General features: G+C 53.7%; 1 protein-coding gene across 4 annotated transcripts in view; it reads left to right on the top strand.

The window, feature by feature from the left end:
• Window positions 1-12,273, top strand: part of CIAPIN1 (cytokine induced apoptosis inhibitor 1) — an 18,987-nt gene extending 6,714 nt beyond the window's left edge. Inside the window, exons 2-10 of one of the 4 annotated variants that reach the window (XM_075538048.1) lie at window positions 3,578-3,670; window positions 4,250-4,447; window positions 4,814-4,966; window positions 6,424-6,500; window positions 7,565-7,730; window positions 8,942-9,015; window positions 9,468-9,583; window positions 11,176-11,260; window positions 11,747-12,273. In XM_075538048.1, the coding sequence (XP_075394163.1) occupies window positions 4,291-4,447; window positions 4,814-4,966; window positions 6,424-6,500; window positions 7,565-7,730; window positions 8,942-9,015; window positions 9,468-9,583; window positions 11,176-11,260; window positions 11,747-11,857 (939 nt within the window). In that variant the 5' untranslated portion in view covers window positions 3,578-3,670; window positions 4,250-4,290 and the 3' untranslated portion in view covers window positions 11,858-12,273. Of the gene's footprint in view, window positions 1-3,570; window positions 3,683-4,249; window positions 4,448-4,813; window positions 4,967-6,423; window positions 6,501-7,564; window positions 7,731-8,941; window positions 9,016-9,467; window positions 9,584-11,175; window positions 11,261-11,746 lie in introns of those variants that run through there. The other 3 variants (XM_075538049.1, XM_075538047.1, XM_075538050.1) reach the window with 3 other exon arrangements.

Here is a 12,273-nt window from a genome sequence, read left to right as displayed (position 1 = left end):
TTACTAGATTTTTTTCATCTTTTATGTTTTAGTGAGGTTTACAGATTTTCTTTGTGATTGATTACCTTATTTATTATTTTCTTCCCAAATTTAAGACAGCGTGTTCTTGTGAACTTGTCTTTCTCTCCATTCAAATGTTTTACATCTACATTTTCCACTCTGCTTTCTTTGTATTTGTGTTCTTTGCAGATTGAGATCTTTGGCTCCCCATTTTCAATCTCATGTTGTTGTTTTTTAAATACTACTCTAAGTGGGCTGATTTCTGGGCAGTGATGCTTTGTATGTGGATTTCAGGCTCGTGGTTGCTGCTGTTGTTGATTTTCTGTCCAAAGAGCCCTCCTTGGAAGTTTTTTGTAAATCTGGTCTTTTTTTAAAAAAAAATCAACAAATTTCTGTTATTTCTCCTTGTTTGGAAATACCCTTATTTTCCCTTCAGATTTGAGGGTTAATTTGACTGACTATAACATTCTTGGTTGATGATTTTTTTCTTTCTGGGCTTTAGAATTGTCATTTGATTTTCTTCTTGCCAGCATAATTTCTGCTGAAAAATCTGAGCCTGTTTTTATTGATTCCCCTTTTTAGGTAACTCCCCCCCACCCTCCGTCTGCTCTCCAGTTTCACTCCATGTCTGATGTTGGAAAGGTTGACCACAGTACGTTAGTTTTTTTCTTTTGAGTATATTTTGTTTAAGCTTCTTGATCTTTAATGTTTCTCGTTTTTTATGTGGTCAGGGAAGTTTTCTCCCAGGATTGCTCATACTGTTTGTTCTGTGGAATTTTTTGTTTCCTCTTGTTCTGGAATCCTAACAAGACCCGAGTTGTTTCTTTCAATAGTCCCACATAATTCTGTGGCTTTCTTCAGACTTTTCCATCTATTGTATTTCTCGTAGATTGGGATTAAGAAATCTGCCTTCAAGCTCACTAATTTGGCTTTTCATCACTTCACCTCTACTGCTTTGTTCTTTTAAAGTGTAATTTAATTCTTTTGTCTTTGTGTTAATCTTCTAGATTGCCATTTGTGTTGTTATTATAAGAGTTGTAATTTTTCATTTATATTTTCCATAGTGCTCTTGATATTTTTCTCCATTTGTTGAAAGTACGTGAACTTCATTCTTGTGAATGAGTCTTCTGTTAGTTCAGTGCCTTGTGTTCCTTGGGGGGGCCCTTGGGCACTGTTTGCACGTGCCTTTCCTGCTGCTTCATCTCGTTTGTTCCTGCAGCACCATGATGCGTCTGTTGTGATGGGAGGGTGACGGAGTCACGTGGGCACAGTCGACTTTGTCCCACACTCCAAGAATGGAATAACAGAAACAACAAAACAGAGAAAATTAAAACCATGCTTTCCTCGCAGGTGTGGAGCGCGGTGGAGTTTGTTCCTGGGTTCCTTTTGCACAGCTGCGTAGGTTTCAGAAAGAAAGAAAGGGACGACTTTAGTCTCAGGCACCAGGCTGCCTCAGACATCACACCTCGAGACAGTGGCTCCTGGTAAGAGTGAAGGCGTCAAAAAAGAAAGAGTGAAAGCTTAGGCTTCAGACCAAGACATGGGTCAGAGTAGCCCTGTTAGTGCTGTCAGGTCAGCCCTGGCCTGCTAACCACAGGCTGGCGGTTCTAGTCCACCCGTGGCTCTGAGGAAGAAAAAGGAGGCTCGTTGCATGGGTGCAGAAAGCCTGTATAGGGTCTCTCCAGGTTGGGATCATTTCAGTGGCGGCAGTGAGTTTGGTTCGGACACTTTAACCAGATGAGTCTTGAGACGATGCTCATACTCATTCCAGCACTGGACCTTGTACAAGAGCCACGGGCTTGTCACAGGGGGATTACATAACAAAGCCGTGGCGAGTAATGTCTTTTCCTATCCTTGCACCTCCTTTCGGATATCGAGCTGGGCTCTGAGTCACAGCTCCTAAAGGTGTACTGCACGGGGCTTAGGAGCCTCTTTCAGATCACATTTAAAGAGACTCACACTACCACCGCCCTCAGAAAACCCGGATGATGGAGAAGAGCGAGAGATGCTGCCTTGGAGATACTTGGAAAGAACGCTGTGTCCAATCGATCTGGAAAATGCTGACCGAACGTGGAGGTGCTCTCAGGCTTTTGAGGGTTAATGTTTAAGAAATGCGTTTTATGAGCCCCTGCCAGCCATGGGAATACCAGGCGTGGGGGTGTGCGGTGCCCACAGTGAAAATGAGGCTGCACACGACTCCCCGGAGAGGGCCAAGGATGCATTTTACACGACTCTGGAGCACAGCAAATCAACGACTCAGGAAAGTGGAGGCCCAGCGTTCGTGCTCTCTGAGTAACGTTTCATGATGCGCAAGGAGCCAGACCCTGCTGAGTGCTCTACATATTTTTATCTTCCCACTTACTTTTACAGCAGCTTTGCAAAATAGGAGGCACACCTGCATTATTAATGAGAAAATCGATGCAGAACAGCTACTTACTCACCCTCGGTCATGTAGCTAAATAGAGCCTCTGGACTCGGGTATTCAGAACCTGTCCTCCATAAAACTCTGCCCCACAGACATTTCTGGACAGGCTCGGGCAGCTGGCTGTGCCTCCAGCTGAGGGGTGAACTCTGCCTCTGGTTTTCTTGGAGGCGGTTTTTCCTGTGAGCACAGCAGGGAGCTTGTCCCTCCTTTCTGTTGTCCTTTCATGTTCCAACTGTGTCTCCACTGAATGCCCATCACCCCTGGCTGGTTCTTCAGGATGAGGTTGAGCCCTCGTTTTTCTTTTGACTTCATCTTCCTGGTCCTCACAGTGAGCTCAGCTGGCCGTCCGGCAGGCACTGGCCTGCTCACCACAACGTTGGCAGTTCAAGTCCCCCAGCTGCTCTGAGGACGAGGACAAGACTGGCTGTCCCCGTCAAGATTTCCACCCTCAGGCAGCTATGAGTCAGAGTCGAGGCAGGGCCAGTGGGGGCGTGTGAAGTCGGGTCTCCCCATGGAAGGGACTCGGTAAAACGCACGAGATGAATGAAAATGCAGGGTCTTCACAGGCAGGATCACTTTGGCTGGGGCTGAGCCGGCGAGCAGGAGTGGTGGGAGATGCAGAGAAGCCAGATCCCAGGGGAGCTGACTGCAGAAGGGTGAGGAGCGATGCAGTCAAGGCCGTGTGGTAAGGTGTGATTCTGGCTCACCTGGACATGGGCTGGGGGCCGTGAGGAAGGGATTGTGTGAAAGCGAACCTTTGGAAATGGAGGGGTGGACTGCGCGTGGCGTCACTGTCACTGAGGGAGCCGCCTCTGTGCCTGCCCCCTCACATGTCCAGCAGGAGGTTAGTCCATGGTCGGTGCTCTGCCATTGTTCCATGTTCTGGGGTCCTTTTAGGTCCGAAACAAGGTGGCATTCATGTTTCAGAAGGAAGAATGGGCCTGGGCAGAAGGCTCCCTCGTGACTTTTATTTCAGGATGAGCAAGTTCTACAGTCGCCGCAGGATCAAGTGCAAGGGGGGGTGGGGTGGGGTGGGAGACGTCTGCAGAGGCCATTGCCCTTCCTAGTTTGTCTGACCTGGGCAGTCTGCAGCCGTGGGTCCTGATCCGGAATGCGAGTGGCATCTCATTCAAAGCTGTCCTGAGGTTCCAGGGAGGTGACGTCACTAACATCACAAATGTTGAAGACGGAGGCGAGGAGCAGATTGAAGAGCGTTGAATCTCCCCTCCTGCTGGAAGAGGAGATGTCAGTATTCAGGTTGCTAGCTTGAGTGTGTCATCCCTTAAAACAGTGATGAACGTGTGGGCCACTTGCTTTGCCTTCCTTGCTGAGTCATGTTTCTGCTTGCTTCTGTCTGGCTGCTTTGTAGTCTAAGCAAGTCAAGGAGCCCTGGTGGCACAGTGGTTACATGTTGGGCCGTGACCCATGTGGTCAGCAGTTCAAAGCCACCAGCAGCTCTGCGGGAGAAAGACTGGGAAAACCTGGGAGTCGCTATGACTCGATGGCAGGGAGTTGCTTTCTAAGCCTCTCCTAAATCAAAGAGGAAATACCTTTTCTGCCTCCTTCCTCCTGACTTATCCCTGATCCCCTTCTTGACTCTTCGAGGTCAGGATCCTCCCCCTGCCTTTTGGGGAAGGTTTGGGATCAGGAAACCTTGAGACAAAGCATTCATGTGTTCATGCTAAAGAGCACAACTAACAACTCCAGGGAGAATTCTGACGCTGCCCGCAAGCTTGGTGGACATAGGCCTGAGCTGGGTGATAATTCTGATCTTATTGGAAGGAGCCCGTGGATTAACGCGGGTGTGCATTTGTCTCTGCTCAGCCTCGATCCTCCTTTGGCCGGAGTCCACCAGTGCTCGAGAAATGGCCGATTTGGGAATCTCCGCCGGCCAGCGGGTGGCTGTGGTGTGGGATGCGTCATCCCCCAAGGAAGCTCTGACGTGTCTGGTGGAAAAGCTTCGAGCGCTGACCGGCAGTGAGGACCTCGTGTCTGTGGAAAACCTCAGCCAGCTGTTGCAGTGTAAGTTGCTACAGGGTGGGGGTCTGGGCTGGAGGACTGTCTTTGTTGGGGTCTGTTTTGAGAGGCACATCGCGGTGGCCTGCCCTTTGCCGTGTGAGCCGTAGTGGGCTGAGAATGTGTTTGATTTAGCTGTTCCACGTTTTTTGTTAAAGCCTTTGCTTCACCTAGCTCCCTTTTAACTGCCTTTCTCTGAGCACATGATGGATATGAACTAGTGAGATGGGAGAACAGGCCGCCACCCGACTGGCCCTCTCGCTAGGCATGCTGAGGAAGTAGGGTGTGTTGTCCTCCGTCCTTTGGGGGCACTCGGGCGATTGGGAGATGAGTTCTGGGGCCCAGGTGAAGGCTAGTCTTCCTGTTTTCCAGCTGCCCACAAAGAATCCAGCTTTGACGTCATCTTGTCGGGCATGGTTCCTGGAAGCACCACTCTGCACAGCCCTGAGGCCTTGGCTGAGATGGCCCGGATCCTTCGGCCTGGTGGATGCCTTTTTCTGAAAGAGCCAGTGGAGACAGCCGTGGGTAAGACTCGAGTTGACTCTGAACATGCTTGCTACATCTTCCTGAGCAGCAGTGTTTGGTGAGCAGTGTGTCAGTAACAGAACCTTCTCCCCAGGGTTAGCTCAGTGTGCAACTGAAGCAGCAGCGCTAAAGACATTGTGGCCTTTGTTTGACTTATAAGCGGCCAAGCCAACTGGTCTATGATCCCTCCCCGGGGAAAAGTGTTGAACAAACTGCGTGCATCTCAGGGAGGGACGCTGAGAAAACCAGTCTCTAAAGGTTCTGCTCTAGAACGCTCCCGACAGAGTGCAGCAGGGTTAGAAACGACAGGCAGCGAGGAGTGCTGCTCTCGATGGTGGTGGTGTTTACCCAGATCGACAAGGGATCAATGGTGGAAGACAACACGAGCACACGTGCGCATGTCCTGTGGGCTGGGCCCGTGTCAGTTGCCTGGTCTTCATGTTGTACCGGGTCTACATGCAGTTCCCATGGACAGCCACTGGGCAAAGGGGCTAAGGGGCAGGAGACCTCCCTGAACTCTTAACTCCTTCCTACCAACTTTTATATGAATCTGTAACTTCCTTTTTTTAAAAAAGAGGTTTTTACATAATGATTGGAACTGTGGAAATAAGGGTAATTAACGATTCAGGTGAAGCTAATGGCCTAAGAAATGAAAACCTTTTTTTTTTTTTATTCTTATGAAAACCTTTTTAAAAAAATTTTTTTATGAAAACCTTTTTGACTCAGCGGTGTAACTGTTAAAAGAATCATGCAGTTCTGGATTTTTAGCATGGTTATTGATCTTTGATTCAAAATGGAATGTTCTAGTTCATCAAAGATGATAATAGAAATGAAAAGGTGGTAGAAATTTATGTATATATGCGTGTACATTTATATAGTTATCTGGAAATATAAACTTGGGGTGTGTTAAAACCTCCCAACAAACAAACCTATTGTCATCAAGTTGATTTATAACTCATGGCAACCCTGTAAATCGTCATAAAAGGAGAAAACCTCATCTTTCTCCTTCGGAGCAGCTAGTGGATTTGAACCACCGGCCTTGCAGCTAGCAGTCCAGTGCTTACCCCACAGCGCCATCATTAGTTAGCACTCTTGGCTGTGAATTTAAACCTGCGGTGGCTGAGGACAGTGTGTATCTTATGTCAGGACCGTGTATACAAACAGCGCCTGCATTTCTGCTCACTGCACAGTTTATAATCCTCTCTAGTCGGTGTTAGCTAACCGTGCCTGGACGGGAAGTGCCTGCCCCGGAAGCAGAGCTTGGTGAGGCACCACAATAATGGCACTGTAAGAATGCTCAGTACACAGAATGCTGTAAACGCAGTCACTAGAAGGCATCTGCCTTAAACTGGGTGCATTCGTACTGTCGTGGTCCCTGCTGACCCAGATGAGACAGAGCCTTTGTTTTCTCCTGCTTTGACCGATAAAGCTGTTAATTGGCATTTTCCTCTTGGCAGTCAACCATAGCAAAGTAAAGACAGCATCTAAACTGTGCTCGGCCCTGACTCTTTCTGGTCTGGTGGAACTAAAAGAGGTATGTTTGCAGACCCTTCTTTGCTGGGTATTTAGCCTCGGGTAACTCTGTCAGAACTCAAGGAGAGACTCGGAAAAGAACAGTCCTGAAGACCGGCTGATAGTGGATGCTTAGAAAGCTGAGACCGTTGAGAAATACTACCTGAGGGAGATAGAGTGATGCCGCTGGAAATGGGCCTGCTCCCAGGAGGCTCAGCTTGGCCCATGGGGGTGGAGACGTGGTCTCGTCTCTCCTTGGGACTGGCTTAGTGGTGGGGACCACTGAAGCTGGAAGAGCCACTCAGACCCACGTCTGTAAGCATCTAGAGTATCCATCACCCTCAGAATTCTGGCAGGAGGCTGGACTAAGCCAGGGGGCGAAGTCTTAACACAATGTTGAGATTCAAGAGATACACACATTTCTCCGCTGCACCCCAATGTTAAAGTCTTACTGTGCGCGTGAGATCAGTGTTAGATGGGAGACTGGTTCTGGTTTCTAACAGGACCAGTGACTGGCCACGTGGCCTAGGACCTTAGTCTGTGTGTGCCTGACCTTTCAGCCCTCTCTGGACTCTTTATGGGCTCGTGGGCGTATGTTGTTCTGTCACTAGCTTCCCCCCGCTGCCCGCCTCTTAGATAGCTTAGACATGCATCCACCTCACGGTAGTCCCCTCAGTCGTACTTACGCTGTGATGGTATTTCAGCTCCAGCGGGTCATTGCTTATGGGCCCATTTTGCGCTTTAGACGTAGAGGTGGCTGGCTGTGTTTTCCTACTCTGCCTGCCTCTTCTTGCAGGGAGCTCGGCCTCTCAGCAAGGCAGCCCCGCTATCTTCGTTGTGGTGTGGGCCCCACTCCAGGGGCTGCCCCTCCTCAGTGGGCCTGTGTCCACCTCATCTTGGGTGGTTACAACAGGGCAGCACCGTGGTGGCTAGCACCTGCACGCCAGCTCTCCAGTCAGCCCCCGCGCCTTCCTGGAGGCCCGACGTGCAGACATGGGCACAGGGTGTGAGGTGCCTGATGCACACGCAAGTCTTGGGCGTGGCTATCCACGGGCCTGGGGGCTGATGCTGCTGTCTGGATTGTAGCTGCAGCGGGAAGCACTGAGCTCTGAGGAGGTGCAGTCTGTCCGCGAACACCTGGACTACCAGAGCGATGGCCTGCTCGCTCTTCAGATGGCCGGCAGGAAACCCAACTTTGAGGTGGGCTCTTCGCATCAGCTCAAGCTGTCCGTCGCCAGGAACACGCCCTCAGGTAAGGCTGCTGCAGGCCGGCCTGCCTTCTCCAGGGCGTGTGCGGGCGTGGGCACGTGGTGGGGGCGCGTGGGTGGGGGGGTAAGGAGAGAGACTGAGCTAGAGACAAAAGAGGTGACAGTGTTCTCAGAGGATGCGTCTTTCCTTCATTCCTTCTTTTCTAAATGGGAAAACCTTTCAAAAAAAATTTTATTGGCATGTAAGTCACACATCCTACAGTTCAGAACCCACTGCCATTCGGGTGTTGCCGACCCACAGCCTGCAGGACAAGGTGGAGCCGCGCCAGTGGGTTTCCGGGACTGCAGTTCAGTCATATTCAGAATTGTACAAGCACCACTACCGCCAGTTGTAGAAAACTTCCTTCTTCCTGTACTCGTTGACAGCGCCCCATTTCCTCCAGCCTCCCTTGCTGTGCCCCCAGAGACCCATTCCTCCAGTTACTGTCTCTGTAGGTTTACCTGTCCTGGGTGTCCTAGACAGGAAAACATCAAAAACCTACCAACAATAACCAGTAAAACCGGAAATCTGACGAGAGGGGTCAGCAGGAGATCAGAGAAGGGGTAGAATGTCAAGGTGAAGCTGGAGATAGCTGACCCTGCCGTCCTTGTTTCCCGCCTCCCAGTTTCTCTGCTGGCCGGCCCAGGAGGGAGGCTGTGGGCTCTGCACAGGTGCATGCCCAGCGGGACAGTTCTGTCGAGTGGGGGATGTCGCGTAGCCCCCTCACCCTGACAGACCGCCCTGCGTGAGGAGGCGCGCCTCACTGAATGGGGGCCCTTCCCAGCAGCCCCCTGTGCGCAGGAGGTGTGAGGCGGGGCCTGCCCGGAGGTGTGTGCCCTTGTCCCCTCCCGCTCCATGTCTGCAGAAGCTGTGCTCTTTGCGGAACCTTGGGGGCGTGGCTGCTTTAATTCTCAGGGGCCAGCGAGGGTAAAACACCCCCTTAGAGCCAGACTGGTGGTGTGGCCATTATTGTAAACACGCCGACCCTGCTTCTTCAGCTGGAAACTGAGGGGGCCAGAAGTGTGTGGGGGGATCGGCCATGTGCCTCTCCGCCCATGACTGGACAGGGTCAGCCGGTGTAAGTGGCCGAGCCTGGCCTTGTACCACGGCTTGCGGCAACAGCCCAGCGCTGTGGCTTGTAAGTGGCTCAGTAGAAAGCACCTGGTGCTGTATCCTGCTCTCACGGAGCCCTGTCTCCTGATTGACTACCCTCAGGGAAGCCCACTGTGGACCCCGCGGCTGCCAAGCTCTGGACGCTCTCCGCCAACGACATGGACGATGACAGCATGGTGAGTGCCAGCGCTGCCTGCCTCTTGGTGTCGCTGCCGCGGTGGCGTGGCACGTTCCCCTGTGGCTTCGCCTTCCCCCGACTGTCGTCACGGGACAGAGCAGGCAGTGAGGGGGTGTGTAAGCCTGGGACGGCCTAGCGTGGTCACAGCACGTTCCCTCTCTAGCCCCACGGGTGCTCGGCTGTGGTGCCCTCCGCAGGCCTCTCACAGCAATCGTGGTTGGCGTTTGTCCGTCTGTCTGAAGCAACGGCGCCCTGGCCTCTACCTGTCCCTCTCCTGCCCCACAGACACGCAGAGAGCGATGTTCTCCCCACGGTGCTGGCCGGGTCCCACAGCGATCGATTGTGGTGTCTTGCGCGTGGTGGTCAGATTGAGGGTCAGAAAGAAGGCTGCTGCCGGGGGTCATTTCGGCAGAGACTGAGACTGTGGCTCATTGCCTTGCACACCTGCAGGATCTCCTTGACTCGGACGAGCTGCTGGATCCGGAAGATCTGAAGAAGCCGGATCCAGCTTCCCTGCGGGCGGCTTCCTGCGGAGAAGCGACCAAGAGGAAGGCTTGTAAGAACTGGTGAGTGCTGGAGGAAGCCCCGTCTACCCTGCCACTCCCAGTGGGGCGGTCCCATTTTACTGGTCTGCGGGTGTGTGGGGAATACTGGCCGAGGAAGTAGAGACCCCTGTGTCCACCTCCCCTCCTCCCCTCCTTCCTACAGGCTGGGGCTCATTGCTCCCTGGCTGTGTGGGCGGTTTGCTGCCTCCCATGAATCAATCTCCCGCTAGTGCACTGGTCGCTGTGTAGAACCCCTCTACACCCACACCACACGTGTCAGCTGTCCCTTGACCTGCAGGCCAGGGGAGGGTAAGCTGTGGCTCAGGGTCTGGTCTTGGCTTGGGGAATCTGCGAGAGCCTTGCATTCGTTTTGGGGTTGCTGTAACAGGCAGCCCCAGTGGAGTCATTTCAAGCAGTAGACTTCTGTGCCACCTCCCCACTCCACCCATTGCATGCTGGAGGCCAGGCGTGGGGAACCTAAAGGCTCTTGGGGAGCAGCCTGTCTCTTGGGACTTCTGATGACTCCAGGCATCCTTGGCTTGTGGCTGCATCACTCCAGAACGCTTGTCTTCCTTCCTGTCTCTCTGCCTCCTCTTCCAGCTCTTACAAGACACTGGCCATTGAGTGAGGGCCCCCTGGGTAACCCGGGATGCTCTGATCTCGAGGTTCCTCCCTGAGGCACGCCTGCAAAGGCCCTCTCTGCAAGTACGGTCCTGGTCACTGGTTGTGAAGTTAGGGTACAGACATGGCTCATAGAGCCACCATTCACACCACCTTCTGGGGAAGATCAGGTAGCGGCTGGCCGAGCCGGGCAGATGCAGTCACAGGGAGGGCTGTCCTCAGGAGTGTCCTCAGCTGACCCGGGCATCAGGCCGTGGGTGGGAGAGACGACGCTGTGGCTGAGACAAGCCCAGGACAGCCTCGGCTGGGGCCTCGCGGCTCTGGTGGCAGCAGGTGTCTGATCACGTTGCTGCACAGAGCTGGTGTCCCCAGAGGCCTCATTCCCCTCAGGCTTGATGGTGCGCCCATGTCCTGACCCGAGCCTGCCTCTAGGTTCCCCGGGGTTTCTTTACAAAGCCCACCTGGGCCGTGGCAGGGGGTGTGAAGGCTGGTTTTTAGCGAGGTGGCTTTGCGTGGCTGGAAATGCCTCTGTCTCTGAAGTTGAAGTGGTGGGTAACGTGAGGAGAGGAACTTGGGTTGGAAATAATGTTCTTACAGAGCTTGGCAGCCACTGCGGCATCTGTCTGAGGTCACACGGCGGGGAGTGAGTCAGGTGTGGGCCTTGCTTTGCTGTTGCCCTCAGCAGACTCCCTGCACCGTCTACACCCGAGGAGCTCGGCAGGGTGGGGTTGGGTTTGTTTTATATGAAAGTTGCCAGCATTTCCAAATCAGATTTCAGCTAGAAATCCTGTCTGTCTGTCTGTCTCCTCGCCCCCACCCCTTTTGGACGGTGGGCAGCACTGGTTCTGTTTGCCCCGACCCCTTGCCGCCCCTGAGTGGGTCCCCAGGCACCAGTGCCACCTGGCCGCGGGCATTTATTGGAGGGGGCCACAGGAGGGGGACTGGTGTTTCTGGGTGGCGACCCATCTCATCGACTACTGCTGTCCCCCCAGCACATGTGGCCTTGCCGAAGAGCTGGAGAAGGAGAAGTCAAAGGAGGAGCAGAAGAGCTCCCAGCCCAAGTCAGCCTGTGGCAACGTAACTATGCGCCCAGCGATGCCCCCGCCCCACCCCCAGGCTCAGCCCCAGGAGCTTAACCACAGGCCCCCAGTGACAGAGTGCTGCCGGCAAGGAGCCACCTGGGGGGGGGGGGGCTCTCAGCCTCTCAGTGCAGGTCCTTTTCTTTCCCTCCCTGACGGCCGGCGGTTAGGGAGCTCTGGCTGTAGCTTGGCTTGGCTTGCTGCCGCGTGAACTCTCTAGCGGAGGGGTCTGTGAACTTTTGAGATGGAAGAGCCATTCTTGCCCCTCACAACAAATTTGAAAACCATTGAAGAGCTAGCTGTCCACATGTCTTCTACAAGCAAAGTCCCCGTTATCCAAATAGCACCCTGTAAATGTCCCGGGCGTTTGGGGCCCGAGTTTGAGCTGCAGAGTCTCTGGCCACCCTGTCCTGCAGGCACTTCCTTCCCCTGCCCGCCTCTCCTGGGCGCTGCGTCCCAGAGTGACCCGCTCCTCTCCCAACAGTGCTACCTGGGCGATGCGTTCCGCTGCGCCAGCTGCCCCTACCTCGGGATGCCAGCCTTCAAGCCTGGGGACAAGGTGCTTCTCACCAACAGCCACCTCCAGGACGCCTAGGAGACCCAGTGGGGGGATGCTGCGGCCACCCTAGCCAAGCCCTGTCGCCTGTTACTCCAGGGTTCGCCCCCTCTGCCCGAGGGCAGTAGGGAGCCCAAGGCGACAGTGACGGGGTGTGGTGTGGCTGCTGTGCATCCACAGACCAGACGGCCGGGGGTTCGCTGACCCTGAGGCCCTGGTGTGTCGCCACCCACCACACGAGCCCCTGTGTGTCACCAGTAGCTCCTGCCACCTGCACTCCGGAGTCGCTGGCTGGGCGCGCAGGCAGTGGCTCATGACCATCTCGGCGCTGACGGACTAGCTTACGGGTTGCTGCGACTACACCCGGCCTCCCCGCCCGCCCCAACCTGTGTGTCCAGAGCATTGCACCTGTGTGCTGCAGGGCCAGGCAATAAACAAACGTCCATGTGCGTCCA

This window comes from Tenrec ecaudatus, chromosome 18 (assembly GCF_050624435.1).
Source record: "Tenrec ecaudatus isolate mTenEca1 chromosome 18, mTenEca1.hap1, whole genome shotgun sequence".
Classification (NCBI taxonomy): Eukaryota; Metazoa; Chordata; class Mammalia; order Afrosoricida; family Tenrecidae; genus Tenrec; species Tenrec ecaudatus.
Note: the sequence above shows the minus strand (reverse complement) of the source record. Positions and strands in the feature narration are given on the sequence as shown.